At 49.9% G+C, this 17053-nt stretch overlaps 1 protein-coding gene and 1 long non-coding RNA gene across 2 annotated transcripts in view; one reads left to right on the forward strand and one right to left on the reverse strand.

The window, feature by feature from the left end:
- Positions 1-4533, forward strand: part of LOC110302877 — a 5438-nt gene extending 905 nt beyond the window's left edge. Inside the window, exons 2-4 of the long non-coding RNA XR_002378871.1 lie at positions 1954-2238; positions 2682-2784; positions 4106-4533. This is a non-coding gene — a long non-coding RNA (uncharacterized LOC110302877). The remainder of the gene's footprint in view (positions 1-1953; positions 2239-2681; positions 2785-4105) is intronic.
- A 3103-nt stretch (positions 4534-7636) lies between these two features.
- Positions 7637-15179, reverse strand: Ckap4 (cytoskeleton associated protein 4). The gene is made up of 2 exons (XM_021174417.2): positions 14699-15179; positions 7637-10098 (listed from the first exon to the last, which is right to left on the reverse strand). Exons 1-2 carry the CDS (start codon positions 15116-15118, stop codon positions 8791-8793), a joined length of 1728 nt encoding a protein of 575 aa, XP_021030076.1. The 5' UTR covers positions 15119-15179; the 3' UTR covers positions 7637-8790.
- Between the last annotated feature and the right edge of the window lie 1874 nt (positions 15180-17053).

Consider the following 17053-nt stretch of genomic DNA (forward strand, 5'->3'; position numbering starts at 1 on the left):
TCTCTCTTTTTCTCTTTATTTTTTCTTTTTTCTTTTTTTTTGAGACAAGGTTTCTCTGTGTAGAATTGGCTGGGCAGTGGTGGCGCACGCCTTTCATCCCAGCACTTGGGAGGCAGAGGCAGGTGGATTTCTGAGTTCGAGGCCAGCCTGGTCTACAGAGTGAGTTCCAGGTCAACCTGCTTTCTTATAGAACCCAGGGCTACCAGGCCAGGAATGGTACCACCTGCCATGGACCACCCCATTTGGGCATGGGGGTCCCTGGAATGAGGGTCCTCAAAGCTAGGTGGGTAAGAGTTTGGCAGTGACAAACAGAAACACAGAGGCAGTTTGAATCTGAGTGTATTTTGCAGCTCCCAAGCAGGGGATTTTATACATTAAAAAACCAAACATTACATCTCTTAGAAACTGTATCCAGTGAAACAATCACAGATACCAACAAAATGCATTTGGCACAGTAAAGCACAAAAATCATCCAAGCACTGCAACTCTGAAACTATGTATTCAGTGAATCACAAACAAAACAGGTAACATCATTATAAATCATCAAAATATAACAATTCTAAAAGGATGTATTCAGTGGGGGCTGTCATCCAAGGCTAGTGGCATATTTCCAGGAGCAGGTTAATAAATCTTTAATGGTCAGTGCCCTTAACCACTGAAATAACTCTCCAGCCCCATGGTCAATTATTATTTAACATCTAGTGCTTGATTTTTTTATAAATCTTCAATGTATAAATTTAAACTATTGTAATTCTTTCTAATTAAGGCTTTCTTTACCATATACCAAAATCCATCTCTGATGACACACATGTAGTCATATGAAATTTTATTGTTGGGAAAGTTTTTATCATAATAGTTTTGTAAATGATTTACAAAGTAAAGCATTGGTTTCCCTGGGGATAAGGTCATGTTAGTGACCCCCATCTCTAGGAATGGTTTCTTACCCATTATTCTCGCTTAAGATCTCGGCCTAGGCTACCAGGAACATGTACATAAGAAAAGGAATAAGAGAAAACAAAACAGATAGATTGTCATAAGAACTACAGCTCAATATTTTTTCTGTGGCAAAGAGATCCACAACCGGTTCCAGGAGGCCTCCTCCTTTTGAGGTTGATCACCTCGGTCTGTCACACAGCTCTTACTGGAGGTGGTGTGGCAACCACCCACAATGAGCTGCCCCCCCCCCCAATCAATCACTAAGAAAATGCCCTACAGATTTGCCTACAGTCTGATCTTATGGAAGCATTTTTTTCAAACGAGGCTCCCTCCTTTCTGATGACTGTAGCTTGTGTCCAGTGGATATAAAACTACCCAGCACAGGAAGGGAAGAGGTGGGAATCTTGTAACTCCTAAGCTTTGGCTTAACTGTTGTGAGGATTCCTGATTCCCCGTTTAGAAATGGGGGATGAGAACTTGGATCTGCTAACAAGTGAGGTGAATGAAAGAAGGGTCTCTGGGTATCAGTGGAAAACCTGATCGATGTCTTTAGAAGCCCAGCCTGCACAGAGATGTAGGGAGGAATGCTATGCAGATATCAAGTGGTACAGATGCATGCACATAAAAAGGGGTGGGGAGCCAGAGAGATGGCTCAGCAGGTAAGAGCAAGTGTTGCTCTTGCTGAGGACCCAGGTTCCATTCCTAGCATGGGCACGGCAGCTCACAGCCATCCATGACTCCAGATCCCGGCTATCCAAAGCCTTCTCTTGACTTCCACTGGCACCAGCCGCCCATATGATCTACATAAATGTATGCAGGAAAATGATTCGCATACATAAGATTTAAAAATATAAATAAATCTCTAAAAAGAACAGAAAATGATGTTGCACCATGTATGCTGGCTTAGTGTATTTGCTCATCATAATTCTTGTAAAAATTACTGAGTTGGGGCTTATTAACTATAAATCTTATATCTTTTAACCTATAGCTACCTCCTTCCATACTTGTTCCCCATAGGTGGAAATAAATGCCTAGCACCATACAAGTATAGTTTTGCCCTTGGATTTGTAGCTTAGAAATTATCCCGTCCAGTGCTTCTCAAACTGAGAGCCCCCAAGCCATCAATAGAACAGATGACAGAGACCGACTGGAAATGGAGATCTGCGAGCATCCACATCTGTATTGGTCAGGCTCTGGCAGAGCCTCTCAGGGGACAGCCATACCAGGCTCCTGCTAACAAGAACTTCTTGGCATCAGCAATAGTGTCTGGGTTTGGTGTCTGCATGTGGGATGGATTCCCAGGTGGGGCAGCCTCTGGATGGCCTTTCCTTCAGTCTCTGCTCCACTCTTTGTTCCTGCATTTTCTTTAGCCAGGAACAATTCTGGTTTAAAATTTTTGAGATGTGTGGGTGGCCCCATTCCTCAACCAGGGGCCGTACCTAACCTCTGCATATGGTCTTTCGAGGTTCTCTCGCCCCTTTGTTGGGTATTTCAGCTAATGTCATCCCCGTTGGGTCCTGGGAGCCTCTTGCTTTCCTGGCATCTGGGACTTTCTTGTGGCTACCCCCAGTTCCCCATCCCCAACTGCTACTCACCTCGTTCAATTTCCTGACCCTCTGTATGTCCCCCACCCCTGTCCCCTCCACACCTGATCCTGTCCCCCTTTTCCCCTTCCCCTCCCTCTCCCTCTCAGGACCCTCTCTCCCTCTACCTCCCGTGATTATTTTGTTCCCCCTTCTAAGTAGGACTGAAGCATCCACACTTTGGTCTTCCCTCTTCTTGAGCTTCATGTGATCCATGAGTTGTATTGTGGGTATTCCGAGCTTTTTTCCTAATATCCACTTATCGGTGAGTACATACCATGTGTGTTCTTTTGTGACTGGGTTACTTCACTCAGGCTGATATTTTCTAGTTCCATCCATTTGCCTGGAAATTTCATGAAGTCATTGTTTTTAATAGCTGAGTAGTACTCCATTGTGTAAATGTACCACACTTTCTGTATCCATTCCTCTGTTGAGAGACATTTGGATTGTTTACAGCTCTGGCTATTATAAACAAGGCTGCTATGAACATAGTGGAGCATGTGTCCTTGTTATATGTTGGAGCATCTTTTGGGTATATGCCCAGGAGTGGTATAGCTGCATCCTCAGATGTGAGGGGAAGGACTGAAGGAGCTGAAGGGGTTTGCAACTCCATAGGAAGAACAACAATATCAACCAACCAGACCCAGCAGAGCTCCCAGGGACTAAACCACCAACCAAACAGTACACATGGAGGAACCCATGGCTCTAGCTGCATATGCAGCAGAGGATGGCTTTGTCTGCAATGGGAAGGGAGGCCCTAGGTCCTGTGGAGACTTGATGCCCCAACATAGGAGAATGCTAGGGCGGTGAGGCAGGAGTGGTGAGTAGATGGGAGAGTACCATCATAGAAGCAGGGAGGAGAGGGGGTGGGATTGGGGTTTGCAGAGGGGAAACCATGAAGAGGGATAACATTTGAAATAAAATTAAATAAAATAGCCAATTAAAAAAAGAAAGAAAAAAAGAAATGAAAGAAATGGAGATCTATTATTCTCATCCTCTGTACCCCTATCACATACAAACCTACAAGACCAGAATTGTGTGTATGTCACCCCTATCACATACAAACCTACAAGACCAGAATTGTGTGATGTGTGAGTGTGAGCACGTGTGTGGGTGTGAGCACGTGTGTGGGTGTGGGTGTGATCATGTATGTGAGCACTTGTGTGTGTGTGTGTGTGAGCGTGTGTGTGTGTGTGAGCACCTGTGTGTGTATGTGTGTGTGTGTGTGTGTGTGAGTGAGTGTGTTCACATGCATGAACAGATACATATGCAGATGTTCTAGAGACTAAAAGTTGATGCCTGGTGTCCTCAATTCCTCTCACAGGATCTCTCATTAACCTGGAGCTCAAAGATTCAGGTAGTATTCTGATTGGCTAGTGAGGCTCGGGGACAGGCACATGCTGCCACACCCAGCTTTTTTTTTAATGCAGGTTCTGGGGTCCAGGTCCTCATGCATGGGCAGCAAGCTGTTTACTGACAGAGCCATCTCTCTGGCTCTGTCATCTCTGTTAACGTGGTTTCCTGGTGGCACCGACCCATGTTTACAGTAGGAGAGCCACTGGTCTGAACTGTGTTATCTTTTGCAGATGAGGAAAATGAGATCCGGAGAAAACAAAAGATGGACTTTCCAGGCATCGCTGTCACGGTGTTGTGGCAGCAGGACCGGATCCAGACATCTGAAGAAGATGCTAAGCAGCTGAGACCAAACTGACACCCCACCAGGGGCTGGCGCTTCTGCCGCAGAGGAGGCTTTAAGAAGTGCTCCACAGAGAGGAAATCTGCCAAGTTCCCCCCAAGACATCCATCTCCTGGGTTGCCACTCCGGAATGGGAATGGTGCAGACCTCACGGGAAGTCACCGGGGACAGCCCATTTTCTAGGTCTCTAGGGCCTTTTACCCATTGCAGTACTCCTATGTGAGTTACAGTCCAGTGAGGGAAGAGATTAAATTAGCACTTTGATGAGGGAAATTGTAATACAAATTGTTCCCTGAAAGACGTTTGATGACTAAAACCACACTGCTTGTGACCCCTGTTTTTTTTTCCAGATATCCTTACCTTTAACATTCCGCTCCCCGCCCCCGTGTTACCTTGCTTTCCGTCTCTGATACCCCCGTGTGCATGCCTTTCCTTCACATCTCCTTTATCGTCTCTGACAATTTGTCTCCTTAATTCAATAGTAAATATGGGTGAGTCACTCAGAAAACAGGCCGCTTCACTGAGTTCCAGACTGGGTGTCCCTGTGTGCGCAACATGAATGCCCCCTGCCGCTCTTATATCCTCCTCCAGTTGCCAAGGATGGCCCTCTTCACCCCCACCCCAAGCTATGCATTTAGCATGCATAGTGGCATGGCTCTGGAACCTCCCCCGGGCAACTTTCCTGCGTGCTCCTTGTCTGAACCTTCAGAAGACCAAGCGGAGTTAGCTGGATCGTCCTCCAAGGCTCTCTGCTCGCCTTGCTCTTCTCCAATCCTGCAAGGAGTGGGGTGGGGTGGGGGTGGTGGTGGTGGCTTGAATCCGGTATTGTAACTCCTCACCCTGCCTAAAATCCTTCGTTGGTCCCCATAGAGAGTAAGATTCAGTTTCACAGAAGCCTCCAGAACCTGGTCCCAGACAAAATCCTGCAGCCTCAGCCCCCCACTCCATGGCGCGCCCTAGAGGCAATAGGAGAAAAGCAAGAGGAGAGTAAGCGGTCCTGAGGACCAGTCAGTGTCCAGCCTGGTTCTCTGTTCCTGCTATAAGAATTGCATTCAATTTCTCCATTGTCTTGGCCACTCCGAAACCCAGGATCTGTTGCCTGCTGACTTGTAGACATGCACCCCTGTCAGTGCTGGACTCAGTCACCTCCTTATAAAATTACCTGCGTAAATCACATCCCCACACCCACGCACATGCCTAGAAGTGTTTAACTATTATTTTCCCCATTCCCCACCACCAGGATCTCACTCTGTAGGCAGACTGGCTTGGAGCTGGTGGCCGTCCTCTCTCTGTCTCCAAAGTGTTGGGATCTACAGTTGTGTGCCACTATGTCTGTCTTATTTCAACCTTTGTATTTCTGGATGGGTTGTGCATGCACGGGCCCCAGCATATAAGCAAGATGTCATACTAAAAGCTGACTCTGTCTGCCTATAATACCACTCAACCCTCACAACCACCATGTGTGAGAGAGATCATTCCACCATCTGCCTATCAGCACCAGCAGGTGGAAGGCCTCCTCACTGGCATGCTGAGCCCTGTCTTCATCTCACTGTGGTCTCTTATCTAGTCTATTCTTCTCTTCTCTTCTCTTCTCTTCTCTTCTCTTCTCTTCTCTTCTCTTCTCTTCTCTTCTCTTCTCTTCTCTTCTCTTCTCTTCTCCTGCTGGATCAGCAGTTTAATCTATATCTTCAGCATCCCATTGCTATTCTTATTCAAAGAATGAACTAACTTGACATTTCCCAAAGATTTCCACCGCTCCTCACTGGGCTTTGTAAACCTCTTCCAACCATCTCTAGTACAATCTCAACAGAACTGGTCACTACACCTCCACCAACACTGTCTTTTCTAGACACAGCACCTGCAGTTCCTCAGGACAGCAGTTTAGGTAATTCTCTCAATGGGCCTAGGATCACAAGCCTCTCCCAGGCTTTTACTTCACTTATGCTTAGCACAATGTCTAATGGTGGGACCAATAAGTGTTGAATGAATGAATGGATAAATGACCAGCCAGCTAGAAACACGGGTATAAATGACAACTGCACCTGGCTCCCCCATTCCATGAGTTGGAGACCACTTCTCTGCTTCTGAAGGTTCTGAAGCAGGCCAGTGGAGACCTATACTGCCCAGACAGATGGCAGAGAAGGACACACTCAGAGCTGGAAATGGGTGCAGAGGTTTGGTCTTGTTGTCTATTATAATGTTAAGTGTGGACCTCCAAGACTTGGAGTTGCATATAGACCCAAGTGACCCTACCCCAAATTATTTTTGATTGGTAAATAAAGATGTCAGCAGCCGATAGCTGGGCAGAAGAGACATAGGTGGGGGTTAGGTTTTTGGGGCTTGGGGTCAGAGGGATCACGAGGGGAAGAAGGTGAAGGCAAAGAAGCTACCATGGATTAAATGAGTCATAAAAACATGGCCTGAGGGCTGGCCAATTGGAGTTAATAGCACCCCAGATTAAAACATAGTAAGTAGTAATACCTTGGGTTATCTACAGGAAAGTAGATTTTAGTAGTAAAGAAGGCAGATATCTGCCCAGCTCTTGTACAGTTTAAGGCTTACTGTAAATACAAAGGTTGTGCGTGTGTCTTTTATCTGGGAACTAAATGGTTAAAGGCTGGGTGGACAGCCCAGGTCGGGATTAAAAATTTCTACAAGTGAGTTCAAGTCTCATCTCATGATTCCTGATCTCAGCCTGCTGCGCATTTGGAACCTGAAATGACGCTTGCGCAGTGCTCAGTCCAGGCCTGCACACAGGTACAAAATAAGCAGTATCTGCTCCGCTGGGTAGTGGACGGGAGCCAGGGATGTACAGGAAATGCCCAGGTAGGCATCAGCCATCTCAGAAGTCCTCAAGGCACTGGTGCCCCCTGACCACAAGCTAGAACCAGGTACTAAGTCTTTCAAAGACTTAGACCCTCCCCCAAATCCCTCAGGAAGATCCTACCAGGTAGTCAGGCAGAGATCTGAAGCAACTACGAGGAACATAAAAATAGATCCAATAATAAACCAACAAAAGCATGTGCCTGCAGGAGTGGAGCCTGTAAAACCTGAGTTAGATCCCTCTGCACACGGGCCATCACATATACACTTCCCACCCCCACCCCCTTCCCAAGAGAAAAAAATATTTTTTGTTGTTGTTGGTTTTTTGACACAGGGTTTCTCTGTATAGCCCTGGCTGTCCTGGAACTCACTTTGTAGACCAGGCTGGCCTCGAACTCAGAAATCCACCTGCCTCTGCCTCCCGAATGCTGGGATTAAAGGCATGCGCCACTACGCCTGGCTTGAGAAAAAAATAATTTTTTAAAAAATTATACATCGTAAAAAAAAAGTCTTAAGATGGAAAAGTTACCAATTTTCTTATCCCGAACACTTTATGCTGATACAACGCATCATCACTAAGTTCTCAGAACCCACTGACTGAAGGTCGTAACAAAGCTCAAGTGTTTATTAAGAATTAAAAATACTGTAAAGAAGCCATACAGTTCATTTCACAGTAAACTAACAAACCTTGGGTTTCTTTTCAGCTTTTTCTGTTTTTTTTTCCTTTCCTTTTTTTGGGGGGGAGGGGGAGGGGGGAAGGGCAAGGCAGCCATCAAAGACAATACATCTCAAAGGGCAAGGGTACATGGAGAACAATTACAGAAACTGCAGCCCACGTGATCCTACTGACAGACGGGGCCAGGTGAGGCAAAGGGAGGCCTCTCCAGAGACGCTGTGATAAAACAAAAAGACCTGGCCCACATCTCTCAGGGATATGCCCGAATCCTCTGTTGAAAATACAGCTCTCACATCAGGACCCAAAGAACACCTCCTCCAAACGCACATGGGGACCCCTCCTAGCCTGGTGACGAAGGTGGGTCACCAGAACCAGAAGGGCACTGGGCCTTCAGGACCTACTGAATTTGCATAGTTACCATTTGATTGGATTAGGGAATGGAGAGAGACCATGCCTCTGAGAGTGACCCTCAGGCAGGTTGGGGGTGGACGTGGGGTCCTCTTTTGCCCATTCAGAGCTGACCTCTAGGAGTTTTTACCAGTTCTAAATGGAAGACAGGAATGAGACAGCTTCTAAAAACCCTGGCCAGAGTATTAAAAAAAAAACAAAAACAGTAAAATTAATTTTCCTTAAAGACAATTTTTTTAAAAAGTGCCCCCCACCTGTCCTTTGTTGTTTTTCTATTTTACTATAAATCTGACGGCCTGACAGGATCTTTTTTTTAGGTTAATCTGCTTCCTGATAATCCCCAGTTAAAGCCACTGTCATCTTTCTAACAGGAGACACATCCTTTTCTGCACAGGGCTGGCTGGGCCTTCAGGAAGCCAAACCAAAAGCAGAAACAGGACTTAAGAAACCAAAGGCATGTGGTAATAGCTGCAAATAAATTAACTGGGCACAGAACACCAGGGCGGTGTCCAGCCGGTATCTGCTGCTTTCCGTGGGGTGGGGGAGGGGCAAGAAGGTGACGGGAGGGCACCTGGGAGAAAACAATGGGATTTTTTTTGTTTTGTTTTGTTTTGTTTTGTTTTGTTTGTTTTTGGTCGTAAGAAACTGAGCCCACACACGCAGTTCATTTAGATCTTTTCATGGATCTTCTCGACTTTCAGAAACAACCTATCCAGGTCGTTCCGCAGGTCGTCCAGCAAGCCCTTGGCTGACTCTAAGTTATTCTCATTCGTTTCGATTTTGACGGAGTAGGCCACCAAACTGTCCACGGCAGTCCTGAGCATTTTCAAGTCTGACTCCACTTGGCTCACTGAGGATTTCAGGTTGTCTAGAGAGGACAATCTGTCCAGGAAGTCCTGAGGAGGCAAGCCCGAGGCCTGGGCTTGGTCCTGGCTGAGCAGTGAGACAACTTGCTCCTGCAGTGACTCCACGGTACCTGGCAGCTCACCCAGGCTCTGCTTCAGCTCCTTCAAGTCGCTGGACAGGGCCAGCTGGGTCTCCCCCAGGCTCCTGACTGTGCTGGCCAGGTCAGATGAGGAGCCCAGGTTTCCCACATGCTCCTGCAGCATAGCCAGGCGCTGCTCATACTCCTGGCTCTTGGACAGGAGCGACTCCAGGCTTTCGGTGTGGCGTGCAGAAGCCACCTGCATTGAGTAGACCCCGTCCTCTACATACTGGAGCCTGGCACCCAGGCCCTCAATCTGCCTCTGCAGTTCCTCTAAGGCTTTGGAGTCTTTGAAGACAGCACCTTCCTCTGACCCATGGGCCCCGACCTTCAGCTGCTGTAGCTCTTCCTCCAGTCTCCGGATGTCCTCTGGGAGACGAGAGGAGGACTCCTCGGACTGCAGAAGCTTCTCCGTGAGGGCCTGCAGAGCCAGGCGCTCTGAGTCGGCCGCCTGCTTGAACGCCTGTTGCTCCTGCTTGAGGCTCACCAGCTCCCGCACCTCTGTATAGACGTCGGACTCCATCGTCTGAAGGGAACTCTTCAGGGCCTCAATGTCCCTCTCCCTCAACATCATGGAGGCCTGGACCTCCTTCACGGCGTCCTTCAGAGTTTTCACGTCCTGACTGCGATCTCCCTTGGATTCTTCCAGGGAGGCCACCTTCATCTTGACCTCATTGATCTCCTTCTGGCTCCTCTTCTGGACGTCAGTGAAGATGGCGATGTTGTCATTGATAGACTTGGTAAGCTCCGTCAGGCGCTCCTCGACTGTGTTCTCCAGGGACGTGAAGTCTCGCTCCCGGGCATCCTTCACCACATGGATCCCATCCGACAGATCTTTGAGAATCTCATTCTGCAACTTCTGTAGAACTTCACTAATTCGGTTGAGCTCGCTCTCCCCTTCCTTCACGGCTTTCTCTGTGAGATCCTGTTTATGCTGGGAGCTTCTCAGGAGGGACTCGAAAGTCCCAAACGTGGCTTGCAGGGATTGGACCTACGACCAAAATCCAGACGTTAGCCACTGAGAACAAACAGCTGTGTTCACTTACGCTCACTACCCCTATTCTCTGCATGGCCAGTCCCAGGAGCCTCCAGATCAGCGCTCTCCGTCTAAAGGTAGTTTTACGTGGTGGCTGTGATCATGGTCACATGATCAGGCCCCTCCAGGTACTCCAGAGTCGGCTCATTACCCACATCGGACCGGTCAGCATAGTCCATATGCGTCTGTCAACCCTCTCCTCTCAGCAAATGGACAAGCCATGAACAGACGAGTGCCAGGCAGGCTGACAGGGTGGCCAACGCCTCTTCCCACTGAGATTGCTGGCTACAGGATGAGGGAGGCCTGGAGCTGCTCAGACCAGCACATGACCAGAAACCCACTCATCAATCAAGACAGCACACGGAGACAGGCAAGATGACATTCTGAAGATGAAACGCAATCCCTGAATACAGCTGTTTCTGAGGGAGTTTACTCTTGAACTGTTGGGCCAATTAGAACAGTCTATACTCTCTTCCTTCCCTCCCTCCCTCCTTCTGCTATTTTGGGCTGGCTTTCTAGCACTCGCAGCTGAGCATCACAAATTTTCTTAGGAAAGAGCCTGAGACACATGGAGACACTAGGCACAAAGCTAAGAGACTAAGTCGAGGTCTGTATCTATCACTTCCAGGTGTTCGGTCTCTGGCCAGCCACTGTCCGTCCCGGACTTCAGTGTCCTCATTTAAAAATGCGAGCAGTGGGCCAGGTGATTTCTTGGGACACTCTGTGACTTTGTTGCTACCCACTCATTCGGCATAAACATCACTCTCAACTAGCCCAGCAACTCCAATCACGCTGGGCTGGCACACTGACACAGATAGTAGTAGTAATAATAATAATGAAAGAAGAGCAAGCATCCCAGCAGTGTAGCCTTGATCCTGTAAGTCCCTAGGTTCAACTAACTATTTCTGGACTACGTAAGAGACACCCGCTAAGACACCATGAGATTGCTACCAGCTAAAGCCAGTGTGGAGCGCTCTGTGCGATAAATGATGTCATTAACAGTCAACAATTAAACGTATTTCAAAGAGGGAGGAAGACTGCCATTCTAGGTTAAACTAAGTTTGAAAGTTTTCCAGGGGTGGAGAGATGCCTAAGTGGTTAAGAGAACTGACTGCTCTTCCAGAAGTCCCAGGTTCGATTCCCAGCAATCACATGGCTGTTCATAACGACTGTGACTCTAGTTCCTTAGGACCTGATGTCCTCCTTTGGCTTCCTCAGGTACCAAGCATGTATAATACATACATGCAGGCATAACACCCAAACACATAAAATAAAAATAAGTCTTTGTGTGTGTGTGTGGGTCCTCTCCATTTAAACAAGAGATGAAATAGGTTGCTTGCCTGGCATTCACAAGACCTAGGTTAGAGGGCCAAGCACTTAATAAATTGGGTCTGGTGGCATATTCCTGTAACCTCAGCACTCAGGAGGGAGAAGTAGAAAGATCAGAAGTTCAAATGATCCTAGGCTACATCTGAGGCTGGCCTGGGCTACATGGAATGCTATCTTACAAAACAAAACAAAACACCAACAAATTAAACAAGGCTCTGAAGCCAAGCTGGGTAGGCAAATCTTAGCTCAACGCTTCACTGCTGTTTGCTCCTGGATGAGTTACATACTGTCTGTGTCTTGTTTCCTTTGCCATAAGGTGTGACAAAAATAGTACCTGACTCACGGTGATAGTCACCGTGAGAACTGAATGAGTCTAAACAAGTAAAGTGCCTAACTGTGCCTAACCCTCGCTGGCCGCTTCATGCAGTAGCCACTGTCTTCACCAGGCTAAGCTCTGTCCTGAGTTCCTCAGAGGCTCACGGACTCCTAGCAGCATCTTCCACTCAATGCCAAAGGAGAAAAAGAACAGGGATGCACACAGGATACCCTGCCTGCAGCGCATGCCCACTGACTGCTCGAGGAACTCAAAATCACGTTCACTTCCCAAGTCCCGGGTTGGATCCGAATGGGGTTCTCAGGGCCTCCCAAAAGTAGACGATTCCCCTCCCCAGCCAAATACAACCTGAGTCATAAAAGAATACGCTGAGAAGGCACTAGAGAGAGGTGACCTCTAAAACTGGGTTAGTAAATCACAATGCCTTCCTGTTCTAAGCACAGCACTGAAAATAGAAGCATGGGGGTGAGCCCAGCGCCTGCAACATGGCAGGCTACCTTCAGTGTTTTCTCAATGGACCAAAGAATGGAGGAATTCAGAGCACTGCCTGATAAAGCCTGGGCAGGCTGAGCTCCTATTTAATCCCAGGTTGGCACTTCACAAATGGCTAGGAAGTGAATCAGATCAGAGACTATTACCAGTCCCCCAAGGAACCCAGTGTCTCCCCTTCTGGGGTCGTGGGGGGGGTGCTTCTTTATGCACAAAGAGCTCCTAACAATTAAAATGCACTGGATGGATGTCTGTCCTTCTGACATGTGGGGGATGTCTGCTGTGTGGTGCGTGAATGCCAGCGACGGAATAATGGCTGCAACTCCATCCCTGCCTTTGTGGAGCCTTCTGGGGGTAACAGTGGACAGGCCGGTGCTACTACTAATGGCTGACAGTCAACGGGGCTGTCGCAGGCATTCATGTGAAGGCCGGACGCTGACTGCTCTCCCTGTTCACTTGTTTGTTTGACACAAGGTCTCTTACTGGAGCTGGAGCACCCCGATTTGGCTGGACAGGTCGGCTGGCAAACTCCAGAGATACCTCCTGTCTGCGCCTCCCCAACACACCAAGTGTGGACTACCAGGCCCAGCTTTTTACACAGGTCCGAGAAATCTGAACCCATGTTCTAATGCTTTCATAGTAAGCACTTGACCAACTGGGCTATCCCCAATCCCAATCCTTACACATCTTGATGGTGCCTTCCTCTTGCCTGGAGAATGAGAAAGAGGCTCAAAGAGGAAAGTGATTTGCATACAGCTGTGACTGGGAAGGGGTAAAACCAACAAAGAAGACCAAAAGGCAACATAGGAACTAACACCCAGGTTCTTCAACCTGGATCTAACCACTTCGGGCTCAAGCTTCCAACTCCCCCTGTATTCTGTCACTGGAAGGCTAGCTACCTTCGGTCCTTCAGGCATATTCGAGATTGTCCCCTTACCTGTATGGGGTCATGCCTTCTCCTGATACTTCTAATGGCCAGCCCTGTCCCACATACAGACCCACAAGCCCTTTCTTCCCAAAGTGTGCCTAAGTTCCCCACCCCTGAAACCTACTTAGGATGCCACTTCACAAGCTTGATCTGCGCCTTTTCCTCCTCCATATCCTCCACAGGGCCCACGCACAGCCATACAACTATCAGGCTTCAATAAATATTATGACTGATTAGGAAGCAAGGAAACAGGCTAGCGATCAGACTCCCGCGGGGTGTCTGTGTTCTTAGGATGGTCTGACATTCAGCAGGCAGAGCAGAATCGCCCACTTCATTCCCCCAGATAAGTCACCTCCCTTGGCCTACACCACTTCACAGGCTGACTCACTCCAGTTGCTCTTCCAGTCTTGAGAGGAAATTCCTAGTGGTGCACACTCAACAAAAAGTAGGGACTTGGCAGGGCAAGCGGCATGCTGGGAAAGGAGGCCGTGGTTCCGGTCTCAGAAGTGGCGGGATTTTTTGTTTCCGTCCAGCAAGTGCGTTTCATTGAGCAAGGATGTGGGTGGAGAGGATGGAGAAGGCACTTGAGGGAAGGGGGCTACACTTGGGCTGGAAGGGTAGAAACTGAGCAGTTTGCCATGAGATTTGTTTGGTCTTTCCTGAAACAGCTCGCTAGGGAATCCTTCCTCACGAATGGCCCACACTTTCTTCAACAATCTGCGACTCAAGCCAGCTGCGGTCTGTGTGTCAACTCACTTTGTGTCTCTTAAACCTCAATATTCTGGTCTGGAAAATGGAGTCAAATTTGTCACCCCTCTCTTCCTCCCTCTAGTTAACTCTTTGGGTGAGGAAATAAAATACAGGAGTACGCTGTCTACACACCACATAAGTGTGACCTAATACTTCTGGCCTGTGTTTCCCCTAAAGCTGGAGTAGGCTACTTCAAAGGCCCACATGGGCTCGTTGGTCCAGCTAAGGACAAGGGACCTAAAGATAGACACCATTTCATCTGAACTTAGCAAATGACTAAGCTCACTAGCTTCCCCCCCACCCCCACCCCCAAAGCTCTAGGTCTATTAAAAACTGGCTCGGGTGACTCCTACTGGCATAGCCAAGGTGAAGTCTTGACTAGAGGCTTCCAGGGATGCAATGATTTCCCTTCCAGCCTCCTGTTCCAGCAACTCTGTCCATTCAACGGTTCCTAATGCAAAAAGAATGGGCTATGTAGAGCCTGCCGGCTTTCTTACAGGTCACCGCTAATGTCCTGTGACAGGCCCTTGGCCCATCCTCCCCCAATGGTCTGGCCATCCTCAGAGTCCGGTCTATCCCTCTCTGAGACCATTAACAAAGCGGGTCTGGGACCGCTGGGCGCTGGGGTCCCAGCTCTTGCCACGGGGCCTAGGCAGGAAAGGACCAGGGCCCCTTCAGGGAGGGCAGGAGCTGAGTCCCGACCCCGCCAAAGCTGGAGTACCCACCTTCTGCTCGACGCCCTGCAAGCCCTGGCCCAGCTCATCCCTCTGACGGGAGAAGTCCTGGTGGCCACGCCGGACCTGCTGGACCTCCTCCAGGACGTGATGGACATACCAGCCCGAGAAGGCGGCCGCCGCCACCAGGGAGAGGTAGAAGAGAAAGTTGAGCACCCGGCCAAGCCTGCGCGAGCAGGACGCGGAGGACGCGTTGGCGGTGGCGGCTGAGGACCGGCCGCGGTGTCCGCTCCGGTGCGCCTGGTTCTGCGGGTGCTGCGGCGGGTGCGGCGCGGGAGGCTGCGGCTGCTGCGGCGCCGCCGCCGGCTTCTTCGCCACGTCATCCGCGCCGCCCGACGGGTGGGCGCCCTTGTCCGAGGGGCTCGCGGCGCCGTGGCCGCCCTTGGAGCCCCTTTGTTTGGCCGAGGGCATGGCGGCGGCGGCGGCGGCGGCGGCTCGGCGGGATGGGCGAGCGGGGCGCGCGGCCCGGGACGCTGGCTCCGGCTCCCACGGGGACTGCGCGGGCGGCACGCGGGCGCAGCGGCGTCGGAGCGGCCGGGAACGTGGGGCAACGAGAAAGGAGGCCGGCCGCGGAAGGAGGAGGGGGCCTGGCTCCGCCGCCGCCGCGGCGCCGACCCCGCCTCCCGGGAAGGGAGGCCGAGCCCAGCCCGAGCGCCTGCCACGCAAGCGGGCCGCCGCCCCTCCTCCCTTCGCTGCGACCCCGCGGAGGGCGGGCGGAGCCCGGCGGGGCGAGGCTGGGCGCGGCTGCCCGGATGGCTGAGCCTCCCAGTGCCCGGGCTACCCTCGAGTGGAGTCAGCGGGGTGGGGGTGCTCTCTGAGCACTGTGCTGAGCACGATCCCCACCCGGGCGGAGGGGGAGTGCTAGGGGAAGCGGAGAGCACGGATCTGGAAGGTGGGGACAGGAGGGGGGGGGGCAGACGCCCTACTTGCCCACCACTAAGCCGGGAACACCCCTCCTCTAAGGCCGCCCTGCAGCCGGGCCAGGCCTTGTCTCTTCCGGAGAATTTTTGGGCTCGAAGGATTCTGCACCCAAGCACCTTGGGTATTGGACTAGAACTTGTCCTGGGGAGCTGAGTTACTGAGTTATTGAGTTACTGAGTTACAGACCCTCTTTGCCTGGCCAGTAGACTGTATGCAACACCCTCAGCCCCTTTGGTTCTTTTTTCTTTTGGGGTATCATACAGTCTCTCCACAGCTCCAGTTCCTGACAGGCTGTGGGTTGAGTGTAGGGAAGCCAGCAGCACCCTCACTTAGAGGGACACAGGTTGAGGTTGTCACTTCCACATTTGTAAAAAGAAATATAACAATGCCAGACCTGTGCTTATCAGCTGGTATGGGCTCTAAAACCCTCGCAAACGCTTTGAACGGTTGAGATTACATTTGCCCATTTTATAGGAAACACACAAGGCTGAGCCTCAGCCCCAAGAGAATGCAAGGTCCCACACAGCCGTGTTTTGAACCTTGGGCTGATGCTTCTGAAGCCCATGGGTGAGTCTTCACTCATGACTGGGGGAAACCAGAACCCACCATCAGTGCAGATCCATTGGTAATACCAATCTGGGCCTTTTCCCCTGCACCTGATCCCGCAGTCCTAGTGTGTACTTCTGCGCGGCAGAAGTAGGAATGCTATTTCTTCTGTCTGTAACTTCCTCCCAATCTGCTTAGAGGGGGAAAAAAATAGAAACAAAACTGGAATCTTCCCATGTTCAAATACCACCGCTTCCATACTTTGGTGGTCACAAGCCCGACGATACCCCTCTTGAGAAAAGTATTTTCAAGAAGACACTGAATGTGCTTGCTGAAGGCCTACTGTGTGCCAGAGAGATGTCTGTCCACTGCTAGAGGCACCTTCCTCGAGGACAATCTCGTTACTCCTCATTCTTTTCGTAAACCACCTTTAAAATCCGAATGGGCACATATGTGCCTGTGATCACGGGATCTGGGTCCTGGCGGGGGTGGGGGATGGGGGGAGCATGTTTTAATGTTTTAAAAACCAACGCCTAAGAACTGAGACAATAAATGAAAAGAGAACTTGGAAAGCAAACCGTAAGCTGTACACAGAGTAGAGAATGAGGAATAATTTGGAGAATGAATTTGCATAGTAGGAGAACAGGAAGGCTATTTCTGAGCAGGAAGTGGGGTAAGCCCAGGACACCTGTCTTGACTGGAAGGGTGTGTGCTGTGTATAGAGAATGGCTATCGATTGCAAAAGGCCACAAAATAAGGTAGCAAAGGAAGCAGGAGAGCCACTGCTATTGTGAGGAAAACACAGAGGAGATTAAATTTGGGCCAGAGTGTGCCCTAGCGAAAGCATCTGCTCTAGACAGAAGAGAACGCCCCCTCCTT

Source organism: Mus caroli, chromosome 10 (assembly GCF_900094665.2).
Source record: "Mus caroli chromosome 10, CAROLI_EIJ_v1.1, whole genome shotgun sequence".
NCBI classification, from domain to species: Eukaryota; Metazoa; Chordata; class Mammalia; order Rodentia; family Muridae; genus Mus; species Mus caroli.

Excerpts from the sequence above, each read along its gene's own strand:
- Ckap4 (XM_021174417.2), bottom strand. The coding sequence starts at position 15,118 with ATGCCCTCGGCCAAACAAAGGGGCTCCAAGGGCGGCCACGGCGCCGCG. Across the intron at positions 10,099-14,698 it reads TGCAGGGCGTCGAGCAGAAG|GTCCAATCCCTGCAAGCCAC; the intron begins GTGGGTACTCCA and ends TTTTGGTCGTAG.